We start from the raw sequence: 23,852 nt of genomic DNA, 5'->3' as shown, positions 1-23,852 counted from the left end.
TATTTTTGACTTTGTTTTGTTTTACCCCATATGTAACTCTGTGTTGTTGTTTTTATCGCACTGCTTTGCTTTATCTTGGCCAGGTCGCAGTTGTAAATGAGAACTTGTTCTCAACTGGCTTCTTACCTGGTTACATAAAGGTGAAATAAAAAAATAAAAAGAATAGAATAGAATAGGTCCAACTTTATCTAGAGACGCGTAACATAAACTTAGCCTATTTGCCTTATCAACAGCCAAAAGGGCTTTGGCCAGTACGGGTATCGAACCCGCGACCTTCGCGTTATTAGCACGACGCTCTAACCAACTGAGCTAACCGGCCGCTGAACTCTCCTCACGAAATGGAGTAATTTATCCCGGGGAAGAACAGCCGTTTTGTTTTTATGAATGCCACAACAGTATTGCGCTCATTTGGATTTTCAACGTCTTCTCCAAACAGCTACAAAATATCACCAAATATATAATTCAATAATGTTATGTAGCTCAATTGGTAGAGCGCGGCGCTTGCAACGCCAGGGTAGTGGGTTCGATCCCCGGGACCACACATACGTAAAAATGTATGCACACATGACTGTAAGTCGCTTTGGATAAAAGCGTCTGCTAAATGGCATATTATTATTATTATTATCACATGTACTAAAATGCTCGGTGCAAATGTAGTGAACCGTGTCCTTGCGCCCTCCGCCGTTCACAGACTGTCACATCCAGTCCGGAGACGCGCTCTGCTTCGCGCCAATTGTGACAGCGCTGACAAGATGGCGGACAGTACAGGAGGACAGTGAGAAAGGACAACACAGCATCATATTTAGAGTTGTCAGCGTGTTTTTAAATGGCCTTTTTAGATTTTAAGATAGCCAATGACTGCAAGGTCGGAGCGTATCATATCCACTGAAACGGCTTTTATGTTTGCGAGATGCAGGACAAAATGTGCTCTTTATCTGGCTGCGTTGAAAAGTCTGACAGTGCGGTTGGATGAAAGACTAGTAGGCTACAGTACAGCTAGCGAAGTGTCAGCCAGTAGTTCGATAACTAATCAGTGAAATAAGATCGTGAATGCTTTGCGGTCAAAATAAATGTAACTGTTCGCTAGTACAGTCCAGCTAGCTATTTGTATTCATGTTGATGTGTTGGCACTGTGCAGCTAGCTAGCTAGGTAGGGTACGATGCTAGCGAAAAAGCTAAATAGGCAGTTTGCAAGCTAGCTAATTTTCTCAAGTAAATATTCCTCAGATGATTTGCTAGTGACAGTAGTTATGTTAACACAAGGACAACGATCGACGGACTAGCTTGCTAACACCATAAGGTTTTCGTGGCCGAGTCAACATGTTTTGAGCTTGTTCAGAAGGGGAAGGATTCACAAAACGCATCGATACGGACGCAAGACGCCATCCCCAGTCGGACCGACGCACGACCTGTGTCGTGTATTCTGCGTTCTAACTAGTGACCAGCTGAAGCTAGTTACCTGTAATAACCGGTCACTCTGTCGACAGGCGACATGGCTCACTCTCCGGTTCAGAGTAGCCTGCCAGGGATGCAGGTACGCTTGTTTTCACCTCATTTCTAGTAGCTAGCTGGCTAACGTCCACCTTACCAGAGCTCTCTATAGTTACATCACCTGCTGTCAGTTGCAGTTAACAATACTAAAGGCATGCACTGTAATCACAGAATGCTGCAGATTTCTACTGTACTCATTTCTACTGTACAGTAATCCTTTCTACTGTACTCTACTGTACTGATTACTACTGTACTCATTTCTACTGTACTCATTTCTACTGTACAGTAATCCTTTCTACTGTACTCTACTGTACTGATTACTACTGTACTGATTTCTACTGTACTGATTACTACTGTACTGTGATGTCCAAACTTCTGAAACATAGACATGTATGATTGGTTCAGATTTGGTCTTGCCCGGACCAACCATGTGGTCTTATTTGGGGGCGGCGCTCATTAGAATAGTAGCCAAAATAAGAACATTTGCATATTTCTACCTTTTGTGTACCTATTTAGGTTACATAACCAGGAAGAGAATGATATTCATATCCAGAATTATGCATTTCTGTAAAGTACAGATCAGGGACCCATGATGTAATTCCGTTACCGTAATTCCGTTACCGGATGTAAATCCTACTATAGTTCAATATGCTTAACCAAACATTTTGTATTTTTCAGACTCAAGGTGTCATGTCATATAGTTGATACCCCATTCTTTCTGCAGACATCTTTGAATCTTAATTCGGAGCAGATGTTTAAGAGTTTTTGGAAAACGTGATCGCATATAAACTGAGGGAGATTTTAGGATAATTCTGTTACCAAACTTTGTATCTGCACAGTTCTTCCAGTAAATGTGTTTTTGTGACATTTCTAGCTGGGTTTATACACCATGATATCTCTGGCTGGGAGAGTTCACACAGGGAGGCTGGTTCTGTGTTTGGGCCTGGTTGGGAGGCTGGTTCTGTGTTTGGGCCTGGTTGGGAGGCTGGGACTGCTCTACCCTGGAGTTTCCTTCTGGAGAACCCCTTGGGAGTTAGGGTTAGGGCTCCCTGAGTGTTTCACTGTTGTTTCTCCTCTGATAAAGCTGCAGCTATAGAAGACTTGAAGTCTTGTCATTATACGGCAAGGTATATGAAAGGACCTTGAAACAAGACTGAGATAAAGCCAGGGCCAGGGAAGAGTACTGTAGGGTTAGGGTCACAGGTCAGGACCAGGGAAGAGTACTGTAGGGTTAGGGTCACAGGTCAGGACCAGGGAAGAGTACTGTAGGGTTAGGGTCACAGGTCAGGACCAGGGAAGAGTACTGTAGGGTTAGGGTCACAGGTCAGGACCAGGGAATAGTACTGTAGGGTTAGGGTCACAGGTCAGGACCAGGGAAGAGTACTGTAGGGTTAGGGTCACAGGTCAGGACCAGGGAAGAGTACTGTAGGGTTAGGGTCACAGATCAGGGTTAGGGTCACAGGTCAGGACCAGGGAAGAGTACTGTAGGGTTAGGGTCACAGGTCAGGACCAGGGAAGAGTACTGTAGGGTTAGGGTCATAGGTCAGGACCAGGGAAGAGTACTGTAGGCTTAGGGTCACAGGTCAGGACCAGGGAAGAGTACTGTAGGGTTAGGGTCACAGGTCAGGGTTAGGGTCACAGGTCAGGACCAGGGAAGAGTACTGTAGGGTTAGGGTCACAGGTCAGGACCAGGGAAGAGTACTGTAGGGTTAGGGTCACAGGTCAGGGTTAGGGTCACAGGTCAGGACCAGGGAAGAGTACTGTAGGGTTAGGGTCACAGGTCAGGACCAGGGAAGAGTACTGTAGGGTTAGGGTCACAGGTCAGGACCAGGGAATAGTACTGTAGGGTTAGGGTCACAGGTCAGGACCAGGGAAGAGTACTGCAGGGTTAGGGTCACAGGTCAGGACCAGGGAAGAGTACTGTAGGGTTAGGGTCACAGGTCAGGACCAGGGAAGAGTACTGCAGGGTTAGGGTCACAGGTCAGGACCAGGGAAGAGTACTGTAGGGTTAGGGTCACAGGTCAGGACCAGGGAAGAGTACTGTAGGGTTAGGGTCACAGGTCAGGACCAGGGAAGAGTACTGTAGGGTTAGGGTCACAGGTCAGGACCAGGGAAGAGTACTGTAGGGTTAGGGTCACAGGTCAAGACCAGGGAATAGTACTGTAGGGTTAGGTTCAGAGCTGAGTGATATCCTAGCCCTAGGTTATGTCAGGGAAACAGAATAGAATATAACTCCTTTATTCAATATTCTGTTAGACATAAAGAGGACTTTTTGGCTTCATCATTAATGCTGCCTGATATTGCTTAACTCTTATCACATGTCATGTAATCATCTTCTAAGCATTGCTGCTCTCTCTCCCTCCTCACCCCTCACCCCTCTCCCTCCTCCCCCCCTCTCTCTCCCTCTCTCCCTCCTCCCCCCTCTCTCCCCCTCTCTCCCTCCTCCCCCCTATCTCTCCCTCCTCCCCCCTCTCTCTCTCACTCCTCCCCCCTCTCTCCCTCCTCCCCCCTCTCTCTCCCTCCTCCCCCTCTCTCTCCCTCCTCCCCCCTCTCCCTCCTCCCCCCCTCTCTCTCCCTCTCTCCCTCCTCCCCCCTCTCTCCCCCTCTCTCCCTCCTCCCCCCTATCTCTCCCTCCTCCCCCCTCTCTCTCTCACTCCTCCCCCCTCTCTCCCTCCTCCCCCCTCTCTCTCCCTCCTCCCCCTCTCTCTCCCTCCTCCCCTCTATCTCTCCCTCCTCCCTCCACCCCCTCTCTCTCTCCCTCTCCCTCCCTTCTCCCCTCTCTCCCTCCCTCCCTTCTCCCCCTCTCTCTCTCCCTCCTCCCCCTCTCTCTCTCTCCCTCTTTCCCCCTCTCTTTCCCCCCCTCTTTCCCACCCACCCTCCCACCCTCCCACCCTCTCACCCTCTCACCCTCCCACCCTCCCACCTTCCTCGCCCTCTCGCCCTCCCTCCTCCCCTCCCCCCTCCCTCCCTCCCTCCTCCCCCTCCTCTCTCCCTCTCTCCCTCCCTCGCCCCCTCCTCCTCTCCCTTCTCCTCCTGTAGAACCTGAAAGCGGACCCAGAGGAGCTGTTCACTAAGTTGGAGAGGATAGGGAAAGGCTCGTTTGGTGAGGTGTTTAAAGGAATAGACAACAGGACTCAGAAGGTGGTGGCCATTAAGATCATTGACCTGGAGGAGGCTGAGGACGAGATAGAGGACATCCAGCAAGAGATCACTGTGCTGAGTCAGTGTGACAGCCCCTTCATCACCAAGTACTATGGATCATACCTGAAGGTAGGTTATAGGGTTAAAGGTCAGGAGATCACCGTGCTGAGTCAGTGGGACAGCCCCTTCATCACCAAGTACTATGGATCATACCTGAAGGTAGGTTATAGGGTTAAGGGTCAGCCTTATAGATCAGGAGATCACTGTGCTGAGTCAGTGTGACAGCCCCTTCATCACCAAGTACTATGGATCATACCTGAAGGTAGGTTATAGGGTTAAGGGTCAGCCTTATAGATCAGGAGATCACCGTGCTGAGTCAGTGTGACAGCCCCTTCATCACCAAGTACTATGGATCATACCTGAAGGTAGGTTATAGGGTTAAGGGTCAGCCTTATAGATCAGGAGGTCACCGTGCTGAGTCAGTGTGACAGCCCCTTCATCACCAAGTACTATGTCTCCTATCTCAAAGTGAGCACCACTATCCCATAATACCCCCCTGCTGTACCACTGTCCCCTGCAACACAACACTATTGATCCAGTCTGTCAGTCAGTACCATGTACAGTTCTGAACAGATGACCTCCATGTCGCTGGAGTGAATTCCCTGTCGGAGGGCAAACTGGGCCATGTCGCTGTCTCTGGAGTGAATTCCCTGTTGGAGGGCAAACTGGGCCATGTCGCTGTCTCTGGAGTGAATTCCCTGTTGGAGGGCAAACTGGGCCATGTCGCTGTCTCTGGAGTGAATTCCCTGTTGGAGGGCAAACTGGGCCATGTCGCTGTCTCTGGAGTGAATTCCCTGTTGGAGGGCAAATTGGGCCATGTCGCTGTCTCTGGAGTGAATTCCCTGTTGGAGGGCAAACTGGGCCATGTCGCTGTCTCTGGAGTGAATTCCCTGTTGGAGGGCAAACTGGGCCATGTCGCTGTCTCTGGAGTGAATTCCCTGTTGGAGGGCAAACTGGGCCATGTCGCTGTCTCTGGAGTGAATTCCCCGTTGGAGGGCAAACTGGGCCATGTCGCTGTCTCTGGAGTGAATTCCCTGTTGGAGGGCAAACTGGGCCATGTCGCTGTCTCTGGAGTGAATTCCCTGTTGGAGGGCAAACTGGGCCATGTCGCTGTCTCTGGAGTGAATTCCCTGTTGGAGGGCAAACTGGGCCATGTCTCTGTCTCTGGAGTGAATTCCCTGTTGGAGGGCAAACTGGGCCATGTCTCTGTCTCTGGAGTGAATTCCCTGTTGGAGGGCAAACTGGGCCATGTCTCTGTCTCTGGAGTGAATTCCCTGTTGGAGGGCAAACTGGGCCATGTCGCTGTCTCTGGAGTGAATTCCCTGTTGGAGGGCAAACTGGGCCATGTCTCTGTCTCTGGAGTGAATTCCCTGTTGGAGGGCAAACTGGGCCATGTCTCTGTCTCTGGAGTGAATTCCCTGTTGGAGGGCAAACTGGGCCATGTCTCTGTCTCTGGAGTGAATTCCCTGTTGGAGGGCAAACTGGGCCATGTCTCTGTCTCTGGAGTGAATTCCCTGTTGGAGGGCAAACTGGGCCATGTCTCTGTCTCTGGAGTGAATTCCCTGTTGGAGGGCAAACTGGGCCATGTCTCTGTCTCTGGAGTGAATTCCCTGTTGGAGGGCAAACTGGGCCATGTCGCTGTCTCTGGAGTGAATTCCCTGTTGGAGGGCAAACTGGGCCATGTCGCTGTCTCTGGAGTGAATTCCCTGTTGGAGGGCAAACTGGGCCATGTCTCTGTCTCTGGAGTGAATTCCCTGTTGGAGGGCAAACTGGGCCATGTCTCTGTCTCTGGAGTGAATTCCCTGTTGGAGGGCAAACTGGGCCATGTCGCTGTCTCTGGAGTGAATTCCCTGTTGGAGGGCAAACTGGGCCATGTCTCTGTCTCTGGAGTGAATTCCCTGTTGGAGGGCAAACTGGGCCATGTCTCTGTCTCTGGAGTGAATTCCCTGTTGGAGGGCAAACTGAAGGCTTTTACAGGTTGTTTTCTAAACATACCGTACTTCAGCCTAGTGTCCTCGTTTCTGGCCTAGATATTAAACAGTTAGAGCCACTAGATGGAAGATACTAAGTGAAAAGCAAAGTGGTTCTCCCCTGCAGACATCTGGTCCACAGGCTGATATTCAGGACCATTATCATGTTAGTAGGAAGGGATTTAACCGCATTTTAATCTCTCTTCCCACTTCTCTCCATTTTAATCCCAAATTAAACCAGGATAAAAGACTCCTGACTCCCACCTGACCGAGCGTCTCATGGCACCAGCACTTATTTAGAAAGATTTGGAGGAACCAGCCCCTGTCCTAACACACCTGTAACGGGTCTCTCCGCTCTGTTTTAGGAGGCCAAGCTATGGATCATCATGGAGTATCTAGGGGGAGGCTCAGCATTAGATCTGGTGAGTGATGTTACCAGGAGTCGCCCAATTTGTGTACGTTGTGCTAGCTAACAGTGGTGGTTGTGTGAGTTGTGCTAACTAACTGTGGTGGTTGTGTGAGTTGTGCTAGCTAACAGTGGTGGTTGTGTGAGTTGTGCTAACTAACAGTGGTGGTTGTGTGAGTTGTGCTAACTAACAGTGGTGGTTGTGTGAGTTGTACTAACTAACAGTGGTGGTTGTGTGAGTTGTGCTAACGAACAGTGGTGGTTGTGTGAGTTGTGCTAACTAACAGTGGTGGTTGTGTGAGTTGTGCTAACTAACAGTGGTGGTTGTGTGAGTTGTGCTAACTAACAGTGGTGGTTGTGTGAGTTGTGCTAGCTAACAGTGGTGGTTGTGTGAGTTGTGCTAGCTAACAGTGGTGGTTGTGTGAGTTGTGCTAGCTAACAGTGGTGGTTGTGTGAGTTGTACTAGCTAACAGTGGTGGTTGTGTGAGTTGTGCTAGCTAACAGTGTTGGTTGTGTGTTTGTTCCAGTTGGAGCCGGGGTTGCTGGATGAGACTCAGATCGCTACCATCCTCAGAGAGATTCTGAAGGGTCTGGAATACCTTCACTCAGAGAAGAAGATACACAGAGATATCAAAGGTACTAACTAACAGGGATACTAGTAGGGGCTAACCTAACTAACAGGGATACTAGTAGGGGCTGACCTAACTAACAGGGATACTAGTAGGGGCTGACCTAACTAACAGGGATACTAGTAGGGGCTAACCTAACTAACAGGGATACTAGTAGGGGCTAACCTAACTAACAGGGATACTAGTAGGGGCTAACCTAACTAACAGGGATACTAGTAGGGGCTGACCTAACTAACAGGGATACTAGTAGGGGCTGACCTAACTAACAGGGATACTAGTAGGGGCTAACCTAACTAACAGGGATACTAGTAGGGGCTAACCTAACTAACAGGGATACTAGTAGGGGCTGACCTAACTAACAGGGATACTAGTAGGGGCTAACCTAACTAACAGGGATACTAGTAGGGGCTGACCTAACTAACAGGGATACTAGTAGGGGCTAACCTAACTAACAGGGATACTAGTAGGGGCTGACCTAACTAACAGGGATACTAGTAGGGGCTGACCTAACTAACAGGGATACTAGTAGGGGCTGACCTAACTAACAGGGATACTAGTAGGGGCTAACCTAACTAACAGGGATACTAGTAGGGGCTGACCTAACTAACAGGGATACTAGTAGGGGCTGACCTAACTAACAGGGATACTAGTAGGTGCTAACCTAACTAACAGGGATACAAGTAGGGGCTGATCTAACTAACAGGGATACTAGTAGGGGCTGACCTAACTAACAGGGATACTAGTAGGGGCTAACCTAACTAACAGGGATACTAGTAGGGGCTAACCTAACTAACAGGGATACTAGTAGGGGCTAACCTAACTAACAGGGATACTAGTAGGGGCTAACCTAACTAACAGGGATACTAGTAGGGGCTGACCTAACTAACAGGGATACTAGTAGGGGCTAACCTAACTAACAGGGATACTAGTAGGGGCTAAACTAACTAACAGGGATACTAGTAGGGGCTGACCTAACTAACAGGGATACTAGTAGGGGCTGACCTAACTAACAGGGATACTAGTAGGGGCTAACCTAACTAACAGGGATACTAGTAGGGGCTAACCTAACTAACAGGGATACTAGTAGGGGCTAACCTAACTAACATGGATACTAGTAGGGGCTGACCTAACTAACAGGGATACTAGTAGGGGCTGACCTAACTAACAGGGATACTAGTAGGGGCTGACCTAACTAACAGGGATACTAGTAGGGGCTGACCTAACTAACAGGGATACTAGTAGGGGCTAAACTAACTAACAGGGATACTAGTAGGGGCTGACCTAACTAACAGGGATACTAGTAGGGGCTAACCTAACTAACAGGGATACTAGTAGGGGCTGACCTAACTAACAGGGATACTAGTAGGGGCTGACCTAACTAACAGGGATACTAGTAGGGGCTAACCTAACTAACAGGGATACTAGTAGGGGCTGACCTAACTAACAGGGATACTAGTAGGGGCTAACCTAACTAACAGGGATACTAGTAGGGGCTAACCTAACTAACAGGGATACTAGTAGGGGCTGACCTAACTAACAGGGATACTAGTAGGGGCTAACCTAACTAACAGGGATACTAGTAGGGGCTGACCTAACTAACAGGGATACTAGTAGGGGCTGACCTAACTAACAGGGATACTAGTAGGGGCTAACCTAACTAACAGGGATACTAGTAGGGGCTAACCTAACTAACAGGGATACTAGTAGGGGCTAACCTAACTAACAGGGATACTAGTAGGGGCTGACCTAACTAACAGGGATACTAGTAGGGGCTAACCTAACTAACAGGGATACTAGTAGGGGCTAACCTAACTAACAGGGATACTAGTAGGGGCTGACCTAACTAACAGGGATACTAGTAGGGGCTAACCTAACTAACAGGGATACTAGTAGGGGCTAACCTAACTAACAGGGATACTAGTAGGGGCTGACCTAACTAACAGGGATACTAGTAGGGGCTAACCTAACTAACAGGGATACTAGTAGGGGCTAACCTAACTAACAGGGATACTAGTAGGGGCTAACCTAACTAACAGGGATACTAGTAGGGGCTAACCTAACTAACAGGGATACTAGTAGGGGCTAACCTAACTAACAGGGATACTAGTAGGGGCTGACCTAACTAACAGGGATACTAGTAGGGGCTGACCTAACTAACAGGGATACTAGTAGGGGCTGACCTAACTAACAGGGATACTAGTAGGGGCTGACCTAACTAACAGGGATACTAGTAGGGGCTGACCTAACTAACAGGGATACTAGTAGGGGCTAACCTAACTAACAGGGATACTAGTAGGGGCTGACCTAACTAACAGGGATACTAGTAGGGGCTGACCTAACTAACAGGGATACTAGTAGGGGCTAAACTAACTAACAGGGATACTAGTAGGGGCTAACCTAGCTAACAGGGATACTAGTAGGGGCTAACCTAACTAACAGGGATACTAGTAGGGGCTGACCTAACTAACAGGGATACTAGTAGGGGCTGACCTAACTAACAGGGATACTAGTAGGGGCTAAACTAACTAACAGGGATACTAGTAGGGGCTGACCTAACTAACAGGGATACTAGTAGGGGCTGACCTAACTAACAGGGATACTAGTAGGGGCTGACCTAACTAACAGGGATACTAGTAGGGGCTAACCTAACTAACAGGGATACTAGTAGGGGCTAACCTAACTAACAGGGATACTAGTAGGGGCTAACCTAACTAACAGGGATACTAGTAGGGGCTAAACTAACTAACAGGGATACTAGTAGGGGCTAACCTAACTAACAGGGATACTAGTAGGGGCTAACCTAACTAACAGGGATACTAGTAGGGGCTGACCTAACTAACAGGGATACTAGTAGGGGCTGACCTAACTAACAGGGATACTAGTAGGGGCTAACCTAACTAACAGGGATACTAGTAGGGGCTGATCTAACTAACAGGGATACTAGAAGGGGCTGACAGGGTTAATGTAGAGGGGGAATACCTCCACTCAGAGAAGGTACAAGGAGACATCAACACTACTGACAGGGTTAATGTAGAGGGGGAATACCTCCACTCAGAGAAGGTACAAGGAGACATCAACACTACTGACAGGGTTAATGTAGAGGGGGAATACCTCCACTCAGAGAAGGTACAAGGAGACATCAACACTACTGACAGGGTTAATGTAGAGGGGGAATACCTCCACTCAGAGAAGGTACAAGGAGACATCAACACTACTGACAGGGTTAATGTAGAGGGGGGAATACCTCTACTCAGAGAAGGTACAAGGAGACATCAACACTACTGACAGGGTTAATGTAGAGGGGGAATACCTCCACTCAGAGAAGGTACAAGGAGACATCAACACTACTGACAGGGTTAATGTAGAGGGGGGATACCTCCACTCAGAGAAGGTACAAGGAGACATCAACACTACTGACAGGGTTAATGTAGAGGGGGAATACCTCCAATCAGAGAAGGTACAAGGAGACATCAACACTACTGACAGGGTTAATGTAGAGGGGGAATACCTCCACTCAGAGAAGGTACAAGGAGACATCAACACTACTGACAGGGTTAATGTAGAGGGGGAATACCTCCACTCAGAGAAGGTACAAGGAGACATCAACACTACTGACAGGGTTAATGTAGAGGGGGAATACCTCCACTCAGAGAAGGTACAAGGAGACATCAACACTACTGACAGGGTTAATGTAGAGGGAGAATACCTCCACTCAGAGAAGGTACAAGGAGACATCAACACTACTGACAGGGTTAATGTAGAGGGGGAATACCTCCACTCAGAGAAGGTACAAGGAGACATCAACACTACTGACAGGGTTAATGTAGAGGGAGAATACCTCCACTCAGAGAAGGTACAAGGAGACATCAACACTACTGACAGGGTTAATGTAGAGGGGGAATACCTCCACTCAGAGAAGGTACAAGGAGACATCAACACTACTGACAGGGTTAATGTAGAGGGGGAATACCTCCACTCAGAGAAGGTACAAGGAGACATCAACACTACTGACAGGGTTAATGTAGAGGGGGAATACCTCCACTCAGAGAAGGTACAAGGAGACATCAACACTACTGACAGGGTTAATGTAGAGGGGGAATACCTCCACTCAGAGAAGGTACAAGGAGACATCAACACTACTGACAGGGTTAATGTAGAGGGGGAATACCTCCACACAGAGAAGGTACAAGGAGACATCAACACTACTGACAGGGTTAATGTAGAGGGGGAATACCTCCACTCAGAGAAGGTACAAGGAGACATCAACACTACTGACAGGGTTAATGTAGAGGGGGAATACCTCCACTCAGAGAAGGTACAAGGAGACATCAACACTACTGACAGGGTTAATGTAGAGGGGGAATACCTCCACTCAGAGAAGGTACAAGGAGACATCAACACTACTGACAGGGTTAATGTAGAGGGGGAATACCTCCACTCAGAGAAGGTACAAGGAGACATCAACACTACTGACAGGGTTAATGTAGAGGGGGAATACCTCCACTCAGAGAAGGTACAAGGAGACATCAACACTACTGACAGGGTTAATGTAGAGGGGGAATACCTCCACTCAGAGAAGGTACAAGGAGACATCAACACTACTGACAGGGTTAATGTAGAGGGGGAATACCTCCACTCAGAGAAGGTACAAGGAGACATCAACACTACTGACAGGGTTAATGTAGAGGGGAATACCTCCACTCAGAGAAGGTACAAGGAGACATCAACACTACTGACAGGGTTAATGTAGAGGGGGAATACCTCCACTCAGAGAAGGTACAAGGAGACATCAACACTACTGACAGGGTTAATGTAGAGGGGGAATACCTCCACTCAGAGAAGGTACAAGGAGACATCAACACTACTGACAGGGTTAATGTAGAGGGGGAATACCTCCACTCAGAGAAGGTACAAGGAGACATCAACACTACTGACAGGGTTAATGTAGAGGGGGGAATACCTCCACTCAGAGAAGGTACAAGGAGACATCAACACTACTGACAGGGTTAATGTAGAGGGGGAATACCTCCACTCAGAGAAGGTACAAGGAGACATCAACACTACTGACAGGGTTAATGTAGAGGGGGAATACCTCCACTCAGAGAAGGTACAAGGAGACATCAACACTACTGACAGGGTTAATGTAGAGGGGGAATACCTCCACTCAGAGAAGGTACAAGGAGACATCAACACTACTGACAGGGTTAATGTAGAGGGGGAATACCTCCACTCAGAGAAGGTACAAGGAGACATCAACACTACTGACAGGGTTAATGTAGAGGGGGAATACCTCCACTCAGAGAAGGTACAAGGAGACATCAACACTACTGACAGGGTTAATGTAGAGGGGAGAATACCTCCACTCAGAGAAGGTACAAGGAGACATCAACACTACTGACAGGGTTAATGTAGAGGGGAATACCTCCACTCAGAGAGAAGGTACAAGGAGACATCAACACTACTGACAGGGTTAATGTAGAGGGGGGAATACCTCCACTCAGAGAAGGTACAAGGAGACATCAACACTACTGACAGGGTTAATGTAGAGGGGGAATACCTCCACTCAGAGAAGGTACAAGGAGACATCAACACTACTGACAGGGTTAATGTAGAGGGGGAATACCTCCACTCAGAGAAGGTACAAGGAGACATCAACACTACTGACAGGGTTAATGTAGAGGGGGAATACCTCCACTCAGAGAAGGTACAAGGAGACATCAACACTACTGACAGGGTTAATGTAGAGGGGGAATACCTCCACTCAGAGAAGGTACAAGGAGACATCAACACTACTGACAGGGTTAATGTAGAGGGGGAATACCTCCACTCAGAGAAGGTACAAGGAGACATCAACACTACTGACAGGGTTAATGTAGAGGGGGAATACCTCCAATCAGAGAAGGTACAAGGAGACATCAACACTACTGACAGGGTTAATGTAGAGGGGGAATACCTCCACTCAGAGAAGGTACAAGGAGACATCAACACTACTGACAGGGTTAATGTAGAGGGGGGAATACCTCCACTCAGAGAAGGTACAAGGAGACATCAACACTACTGACAGGGTTAATGTAGAGGGGGAATACCTCCACTCAGAGAAGGTACAAGGAGACATCAACACTACTGACAGGGTTAATGTAGAGGGGGAATACCTCCACTCAGAGAAGGTACAAGGAGACATCAACACTACTGACAGGGTTAATGTAGAGGGGGAATACCTCCACTCAGAGAAGGTACAAGGAGACATCAACACTACTGACAGGGTTAATGTAGAGGGGGAATACCTCCACTCAGAGAAGGTACAAGGAGACATCAACACTACTGACAGGGTTAATGTAGAGGGGGAATACCTCCACTCAGAGAAGGTACAAGGAGACATCAACACTACTGACAGGGTTAATGTAGAGGGGGAATACCTCCACTCAGAGAAGGTACAAGGAGACATCAACACTACAGACAGGGTTAATGTAGAGGGGAATACCTCCACTCAGAGAAGGTACAAGGAGAATCAACACTACTGACAGGGTTAATGTAGAGGGGGAATACCTCCACTCAGAGAAGGTACAAGGAGACATCAACACTACTGACAGGGTTAATGTAGAGGGGGAATACCTCCACTCAGAGAAGGTACAAGGAGACATCAACACTACTGACAGGGTTAATGTAGAGGGGGGAATACCTCCACTCAGAGAAGGTACAAGGAGACATCAACACTACTGACAGGGTTAATGTAGAGGGGGAATACCTCCACTCAGAGAAGGTACAAGGAGACATCAACACTACTGACAGGGTTAATGTAGAGGGGGAATACCTCCACTCAGAGAAGGTACAAGGAGACATCAACACTACTGACAGGGTTAATGTAGAGGGGGAATACCTCCACTCAGAGAAGGTACAAGGAGACATCAACACTACTGACAGGGTTAATGTAGAGGGGGGATACCTCCACTCAGAGAAGGTACAAGGAGACATCAACACTACTGACAGGGTTAATGTAGAGGGGGAATACCTCCACACAGAGAAGGTACAAGGAGACATCAACACTACTGACAGGGTTAATGTAGAGGGGGAATACCTCCACTCAGAGAAGGTACAAGGAGACATCAACACTACTGACAGGGTTAATGTAGAGGGGGAATACCTCCACTCAGAGAAGGTACAAGGAGACATCAACACTACTGACAGGGTTAATGTAGAGGGGGAATACCTCCACTCAGAGAAGGTACAAGGAGACATCAACACTACTGACAGGGTTAATGTAGAGGGGGGAATACCTCCACTCAGAGAAGGTACAAGGAGACATCAACACTACTGACAGGGTTAATGTAGAGGGGGAATACCTCCACTCAGAGAAGGTACAAGGAGACATCAACACTACTGACAGGGTTAATGTAGAGGGGGAATACCTCCACTCAGAGAAGGTACAAGGAGACATCAACACTACTGACAGGGTTAATGTAGAGGGGAATACCTCCACTCAGAGAAGGTACAAGGAGACATCAACACTACTGACAGGGTTAATGTAGAGGGGGAATAACTCCACTCAGAGAAGGTACAAGGAGACATCAACACTACTGACAGGGTTAATGTAGAGGGGGAATACCTCCACTCAGAGAAGGTACAAGGAGACATCAACACTACTGACAGGGTTAATGTAGAGGGGGAATACCTCCACTCAGAGAAGGTACAAGGAGACATCAACACTACTGACAGGGTTAATGTAGAGGGAGAATACCTCCACTCAGAGAAGGTACAAGGAGACATCAACACTACTGACAGGGTTAATGTAGAGGGGGAATACCTCCACTCAGAGAAGGTACAAGGAGACATCAACACTACTGACAGGGTTAATGTAGAGGGGAATACCTCCACTCAGAGAAGGTACAAGGAGACATCAACACTACTGACAGGGTTAATGTAGAGGGGGAATACCTCCACTCAGAGAAGGTACAAGGAGACATCAACACTACTGACAGGGTTAATGTAGAGGGGGAATACCTCCACTCAGAGAAGGTACAAGGAGACATCAACACTACTGACAGGGTTAATGTAGAGGGGAATACCTCCACTCAGAGAAGGTACAAGGAGACATCAACACTACTGACAGGGTTAATGTAGAGGGGGAATAACTCCACTCAGAGAAGGTACAAGGAGACATCAACACTACTGACAGGGTTAATGTAGAGGGGGAATACCTCCACTCAGAGAAGGTACAAGGAGACATCAACACTACTGACAGGGTTAATGTAGAGGGGGAATACCTCCACTCAGAGAAGGTACAAGGAGACATCAACACTACTGACAGGGTTAATGTAGAGGGAGAATACCTCCACTCAGAGAAGGTACAAGGAGACATCAACACTACTGACAGGGTTAATGTAGAGGGGGAATACCTCCACTCAGAGAAGGTACAAGGAGGACATCAACACTACTGACAGGGTTAATGTAGAGGGGGAATACCTCCACTCAGAGAAGGTACAAGGAGACATCAACACTACTGACAGGGTTAATGTAGAGGGGGAATACCTCCACTCAGAGAAGGTACAAGGAGACATCAACACTACTGACAGGGTTAATGTAGAGGGGGAATACCTCCACTCAGAGAAGGTACAAGGAGACATCAACACTACTGACAGGGTTAATGTAGAGGGGGAATACCTCCACTCAGAGAAGGTACAAGGAGACATCAACACTACTGACAGGGTTAATGTAGAGGGGGAATAACTCCACTCAGAGAAGGTACAAGGAGACATCAACACTACTGACAGGGTTAATGTAGAGGGGGAATACCTCCACTCAGAGAAGGTACAAGGAGACATCAACACTACTGACAGGGTTAATGTAGAGGGGAATACCTCCACTCAGAGAAGGTACAAGGAGACATCAACACTACTGACAGGGTTAATGTAGAGTTCCTATTCTATGAAGTGAACAGAGAGTTGTCCAGATTAGAATTAGTGACCTTAGCCCACAGCTAGTGACCTCGTCAAGGGGTTTGGCTCTCTGGGCGTAACGGTTAAGGTGTTGGGTTGACGGTGGCTGGACCAGGGTTTGAGTCCTGGTCGGGGCGACCCCCCTGATCCAAACTGCTCTCTTCCCTCCCTCAGCTGCCAACGTCCTGCTGTCGGAGCATGGGGAGGTGAAGCTGGCAGACTTCGGGGTGGCCGGACAGCTAACAGACACCCAGCTCAAACGCAGCACCTTCGTTGGCACGCCCTTCTGGATGGCTCCAGAGGTCATCAAGCAGTCAGCCTACGACTGTAAGGTGAGAGGTCAGGGGTCATACGGGAAGTTCTGTTTATAATGACAACAAAGAAGTTATCCCAAATGCCACACAAGGCTACATCTGAAATGGCACCCTATTCCCTATAAAGTGCACTAGCCCATAGGGCTCTGGTCAAAAGGAATGACTTATATAATAAGGATGGGTGTCATTTTGGATGTACCTAAGTTCCCTCAAGGTGAAAACATCTCTCTCCCTGTCCCCTCTGTGTGTTGCAGGCAGACATCTGGTCCCTGGGTATAACCTGTATAGAGCTGGCCAAAGGAGAACCTCTATCTCTCTCTCCCTGTCCCCCTCCCTCCTAGGCAGACATCTGGTCCCTGGGTATAACCTGTATAGAGCTGGCTAAAGGAGAACCTCTATCTCTCTCTCCCTGTCCCCCTCCCTCCTAGGCAGACATCTGGTCCCTGGGTATAACATGTATAGAGCTGGCTAAAGGAGAACCTCTATCTCTCTCTCCCTGTCCCCCTCCTAGGCAGACATCTGGTCCCTGGGTATAACCTGTATAGAGCTGGCTAAAGGAGAGCCTCTAACTCTCTCTCCCTGTCCCCTCTGTGTGTTGCAGGCAGACATCTGGTCCCTGGGTATAACCTGTATAGAGCTGGCCAAAGGGGAACCCCCCCACTCTGAGCTACACCCTATGAAGGTGCTGTTCCTCATCCCAAAGAACACCCCTCCTACCCTGGAGGGGAACTACAGCAAGCCCCTCAAGGAGTTTGTGGAGGCCTGCCTGAACAAGGAGCCAAGCTTCGTAAGTGTTCCTTTAGAGTTCGGGTTCAGAAGTGTTCTGTTAGGGAACACTTTACTTCCATTTGAAGTGTTCTGTTAGGGTTTGAAAGTGTTCCCTGGCTGGTTTCAACTGATTTTACTTCCATTTGAAGTGTTCTGTTAGGGTTTGAAAGTGTTCCCTGACTGGTTTCAACTGATTTTACTTCCATTTGAAGTGTTCTGTTAGGGTTTGAAAGTGTTCCCTGACTGGTTTCAACTGATTTTACTTCCATTTGAAGTGTTCTGTTAGGGTTTGGAAGTGTTCCCTGACTGGTTTCAACTGATTTTACTTCCATTTGAAGTGTTCTGTTAGGGTTTGGAAGTGTTCCCTGACTGGTTTCAACTGATTTTACTTCCATTTGAAGTGTTCTGTTAGGGTTAGGGTTTGGAAGTGTTCCCTGACTGGTTTCAACAGATTTTACTTCCATTTGAAGTGTTCTGTTAGGGTTTGAAAGTGTTCCCTGACTGGTTTCAACTGATTTTACTTCCATTTGAAGTGTTCTGTTAGGGTTAGGGTTTGGAAGTGTTCCCTGACTGGTTTCAACAGATTTTACTTCCATTTGAAGTGTTCTGTTAGGGTTTGAAAGTGTTCCCTGACTGGTTTCATCTGATTCTACTTCCATTTGAAGTGTTCTGTTAGGGTTTGGAAGTGTTCCCTGGCTGGTTTCATCTGATTTTACTTCCATTTGAAGTGTTCTGTTAGGGTTTGGAAGTGTTCCCTGGCTGGTTTCAACTGATTTTACTTCCATTTGAAGTGTTCTGTTAGGGTTTGAAAGTGTTCCCTGACTGGTTTCAACTGATTTTACTTCCATTTGAAGTGTTCTGTTAGGGTTAGGGTTTGGAAGTGTTCCCTGGCTGGTTTCAACTGATTTTACTTCCATTTGAAGTGTTCTGTTAGGGTTTGGAAGTGTTCCCTGACTGGTTTCATCTGATTCTACTTCCATTTGAAGTGTTCTGTTAGGGTTTGAAAGTGTTCCCTGGCTGGTTTCAACTGATTTTACTTCCATTTGAAGTGTTCTGTTAGGGTTTGAAAGTGTTCCCTGACTGGTTTCAACTGATTTTCATTCCATTTGAAGTGTTCTGTTAGGGTTTGAAAGTGTTCCCTGACTGGTTTCAACTGATTTTACTTCCATTTGAAGTGTTCTTTTAGGGTTTGAAAGTGTTCCCTTACTAGTTTCAACTGATTTTACTTCCATTTGCTGGTCTGGCAATATCAGAGAGCATTTTGGAAGTTATTTGTGCATCTGTGCCTGCATTTTTTTCCTCTTTCTGTTTCCAGTCCTATCTCTCCGCTCCTCACCTTGCTTACACTTCCTTTTTCTTCTCATTCCTTCTGCTTCCCTCCTCCCCCCCCCGTCTCTCTGCAGAGGCCTACTGCCAAAGAACTGTTGAAACACAAGCTGATTGTGCGTTACGCCAAGAAGACGTCGTACCTGACAGAGCTGGTGGATAAATACAGGAGGTGGAAGGCTGAGCAGACCAGACAGCAGGCGGAGTCCAGCTCAGACGAGTCTGACTCGTAAGTCAGGATCAGAATTAGGCAGACCAGACAGCAGGTGGAGTCCAGCTCAGACGAGTCTGACTCGTAAGTCAGGATCAGAACTAGGCAGACCAGACATCAGGCAGAGTCCAGCTCAGACGAGTCTGACTCGTAAGTCAGGATCAGAACTAGGCAGACCAGACAGCAGGCGGAGTCCAGCTCAGACGAGTCTGACTCGTAAGTCAGGATCAGAACTAGGCAGACCAGACAGCAGGCAGAGTCCAGCTCAGACGAGTCTGACTCGTAAGTCAGGATCAGAACTAGGCAGACCAGACAGCAGGCAGAGTCCAGCTCAGACGAGTCTGACTCGTAAGTCAGGATCAGAACTAGGCAGACCAGACAGCAGGCGGAGTCCAGCTCAGACGAGTCTGACTCGTAAGTCAGGATCAGAACTAGGCAGACCAGACAGCAGGCGGAGTCCAGCTCAGACGAGTCTGACTCGTAAGTCAGGATCAGAACTAGGCAGACCAGACAGCAGGCGGAGTCCAGCTCAGACGAGTCTGACTCGTAAGTCAGGATCAGAACTAGGCAGACCAGACAGCAGGCGGAGTCCAGCTCAGACGAGTCTGACTCGTAAGTCAGGATCAGAACTAGGCAGACCAGACAGCAGGCGGAGTCCAGCTCAGACGAGTCTGACTCGTAAGTCAGGATCAGAACTAGGCAGACCAGACAGCAGGCGGAGTCCAGCTCAGACGAGTCTGACTCGTAAGTCAGGATCAGAACTAGGCAGACCAGACAGCAGGCGGAGTCCAGCTCAGACGAGTCTGACTCGTAAGTCAGGATCAGAACTAGGCAGACCAGACAGCAGGCGGAGTCCAGCTCAGACGAGTCTGACTCGTAAGTCAGGATCAGAACTAGGCAGACCAGACAGCAGGCGGAGTCCAGCTCAGACGAGTCTGACTCGTAAGTCAGGATCAGAACTAGGCAGACCAGACAGCAGGCGGAGTCCAGCTCAGACGAGTCTGACTCGTAAGTCAGGATCAAAACTAGGCAGACCAGACAGCAGGCGGAGTCCAGCTCAGACGAGTCTGACTCGTAAGTCAGGATCAGAACTAGGCAGACCAGACAGCAGGCGGAGTCCAGCTCAGACGAGTCTGACTCGTAAGTCAGGATCAGAACTAGGCAGACCAGACATCAGGCAGAGTCCAGCTCAGACGAGTCTGACTCGTAAGTCAGGATCAGAACTAGGCAGACCAGACATCAGGCTCAGACGAGTCTGACTCGTAAGTCAGGATTAGAACTAGGCTGCATACTAAATGAGACCCTCTTCCCTTTAAAATGCACTACTTTAACCAGGGCTATGGAGTCATACTGTCATGTTGAGCTGAGCCAATTGGAGTCCTGACTGGTCTCTCTTGTCCAATCAGGGAGCAGGATGGGCAGGCGTCGGGCGGGAACAACTTTGGGAGTGATGACTGGATCTTCACCATCAGAGAGAAGGATCCTAAGAAACTCCAGAACGGGGGAGAGGGACCGGCAGGGGAGAGTGGAGACATTTCAAAGAGGCCGTATTCCACCAGCCTGTCCTCCATCATCTCTCCTTCGCTGGCCGAGGTAAGAAGCTCTCTGCTGTCATATAGTGTAGTCGGACCAACCCGGCCCTCGGCCACGCGCAGTCCGTCGCCTGCTGGCCGAGGTAAGAAGCTCTCTGCTGTCATATAGTGTAGTCGGACCAACCCGGCCCTCGGCCACGCGCAGTCCGTCGCCTGCTGGCCGAGGTAAGAAGCTCTCTGCTGTCATATAGTGTAGTCGGACCAACCCGGCCCTCGGCCACGCGCAGTCCGTCGCCTGCTGGCCGAGGTAAGAAGCTCTCTGCTGTCATATAGCGTAGTCGGACCAACCCGGCCCTTGGCCACGCGCAGTCCGTCGCCTGCTGGCCGAGGTAAGAAGCTCTCTGCTGTCATATAGCGTAGTCGGACCAACCCGGCCCTCGGCCACGCGCAGTCCGTCGCCTGCTGGGTGTTGATGAAGGTGGGGATTCAACATGTAGAATCGTTGTGAAGTTAATAGGAAACAGCGTCTGATATCATGGTCAGAGGCGTTAGGAAGGTCACCCACTGCTTAATAGGAAACAGCGTCTGATATCGTGGTCAGAGGCGTTAGGAAGGTGTCTGATATCGTGGTCAGAGGCGTTAGGAAGGTCACCCACTGCTTAATAGTAAACAGCGTCTGATATCGTGGTCAGAGGCGTTAGGAAGGTCACCCACTGCTTAATAGTAAACAGCGTCTGATATCGTGGTCAGAGGCGTTAGGAAGGTCACCCACTGCTTAATAGAAAACAGTGTCTGATATTGTGGTCAGAGGCGTTAGGAAGGTCACCCACTGCTTAATAGGAAACAGCGTCTGATATCGTGGTCAGAGGCGTTAGGAAGGTCACCCACTGCTTAATAGGAAACAGTGTCTGATATTGTGGTCAGAGGCGTTAGGAAGGTCACCCACTGCTTAATAGGAAACAGTATGAATATAGACAAATCTAATGAATATCAGTGTTCAGGTGGTTTATGCCTACTGGTTGAAGATGCTTGTCGTCATCTTACATAAACAACACATGATGCCTTTATGAGTTGCCTAGCATGTGCACAATACTAAAATGTCAAATGATATTTGATTCCTGGAGCATTTAATATCCAATGCTTATTTGTGTGACTTATTCCAAGCTGTCCGTGAATGCCTGAAGACTAGATGACAATCTGCTCCTACACCCTAACCTCCTGAAGACTAGATGACATTAATCTGCTCCTACACCCTAACCTCCTGAAGACTAGATGACATTAATCTGCCCCTACACCCTAACCTCCTGAAGACTAGATTACATTAATCTGCCCCTACACCCTAACCTCCTGAAGACTAGATTACATTAATCTGCCCCTACACCCTAACCTCCTGAAGACTAGATGACATTAATCTGCCCTACACCCTAACCTCCTGAAGACTAGATTACATTAATCTGCTCCTACACCCTAACCTCCTGAAGACTAGATTACATTAATCTGCCCCTACACCCTAACCTCCTGAAGACTAGATGACATTAATCTGCTCCTACACCCTAACCTCCTGAAGACTAGATTACATTAATCTGCTCCTACACCCTAACCTCCTGAAGACTAGATTACATTAATCTGCTCCTACACCCTAACCTCCTGAAGACTAGATTACATTAATCTGCTCCTACACCCTAACCTCCTGAAGACTAGATTACATTAATCTGCTCCTACACCCTAACCTCCTGAAGACTAGATTACATTAATCTGCCCCTACACCCTAACCTCCTGAAGACTAGATGACATTAATCTGCTCCTACACCTTAACCTCCTGAAGACTAGATGACAAACTGCTCCTACAGGTGTGGTGTGAGTAGAGGGTCAAATGCGCGTCTCTCTGCCAATGCGTGAGAGTTGGCAGCTCAGCCTCAATCTACTGTAGTAAAAAGCGTCTGAAGGACAAACTGACTGCACCCCCCCCCCCCCTCCTTAACCCCCCCCCCCCTCCTCCCTCCTCCCCCCTCCTCCCTCCCCCCCCTCCTAACCCTGTTCTGTTCTCCTCCAGTTGAAGCAGCGTCAGGAGGCCCCCCCCCCCCACCCCTCCTAACCCTGTTCTGTTCTCCTCCAGTTGAAGCAGCGTCAGGAGGCCCCCCCCCCCCACCCCTCCTAACCCTGTTCTGTTCTCCTCCAGTTGAAGCAGCGTCAGGAGGCCCCCCCCCCCCCCCCCCCTCCTTAACCCTGTTCTGTTCTCCTCCAGTTGAAGCAGCGTCAGGAGGCCCCCCCCCCCCACCCCTCCTAACCCTGTTCTGTTCTCCTCCAGTTGAAGCAGCGTCAGGAGGCCCCCCCCCCCCCCCCCCCTCCTTAACCCTGTTCTGTTCTGTTCTCCTCCAGTTTAAGCAGCGTCAGGAGGCCCCCCCCCCCCCTCCTAACCCTGTTCTGTTCTCCTCCAGTTGAAGCAGCGTCAGGAGGCCCCCCCCCCCCTCCTAACCCTGTTCTGTTCTCCTCCAGTTGAAGCAGCGTCAGGAGGCAGTGAATGGGAACCCCATGGCTCTGGATGAACTGAGAGAAGCTATTCTCCTTGCTGAGGAGGCCTACCCTGGGATCTCTGACTCCCTGGTCACCCAGCTGGTTAACAGGCTGCAGAGGTGAGGCTACTAACCCCTAGTACCCTAGTACCCTACCACTAACCCCTACCCTGGGATCTCTGACTCCCTGGTCACCCAGCTGGTTAACAGGCTGCAGAGGTGAGGCTACTAACCCCTAGTACCCTAGTACCCTACCACTAACCCCTACCCTGGGATCTCTGACTCCCTGGTCACCCAGCTGGTTAACAGGCTGCAGAGGTGAGGCTACTAACCCCTAGTACCCTAGTACCCTACCACTAACCCCTACCCTGGGATCTCTGACTCCCTGGTCACCCAGCTGGTTAACAGGCTGCAGAGGTGAGGCTACTAACCCCTAGTACCCTAGTACCCTACCACTAACCCCTACCCTGGGATCTCTGACTCCCTGGTCACCCAGCTGGTTAACAGGCTGCAGAGGTGAGGCTACTAACCCCTAGTACCCTAGTACCCTACCACTAA

At 48.9% G+C, this 23,852-nt stretch overlaps 1 protein-coding gene across 1 annotated transcript; it reads left to right on the top strand.

Moving 5' to 3' along the window:
* The first annotated feature begins 743 nt into the window (after positions 1-743).
* Positions 744-23,831, top strand: LOC311123031 (serine/threonine-protein kinase 24-like). Its single transcript, XM_084197320.1, has 9 exons — positions 744-1,534; positions 4,531-4,761; positions 7,028-7,084; positions 7,596-7,704; positions 16,805-16,962; positions 17,546-17,731; positions 19,116-19,267; positions 20,656-20,842; positions 23,278-23,831. The coding sequence occupies exons 1-9, from the start codon at positions 1,493-1,495 to the stop codon at positions 23,416-23,418; spliced, it is 1,263 nt and encodes a 420-aa protein (XP_084053446.1). The 5' UTR covers positions 744-1,492; the 3' UTR covers positions 23,419-23,831.
* The last annotated feature ends 21 nt before the right edge of the window (positions 23,832-23,852 follow it).

The sequence above is a fragment of the Coregonus lavaretus genome, assembly GCF_964263955.1.
Source record: "Coregonus lavaretus genome assembly, contig: HAP1_SCAFFOLD_1851, whole genome shotgun sequence".
Taxonomy (NCBI): domain Eukaryota; kingdom Metazoa; phylum Chordata; class Actinopteri; order Salmoniformes; family Salmonidae; genus Coregonus; species Coregonus lavaretus.
The sequence above is the reverse complement of the archived record's forward strand: the minus strand, read 5'-3'. Positions and strand labels throughout refer to the sequence as shown.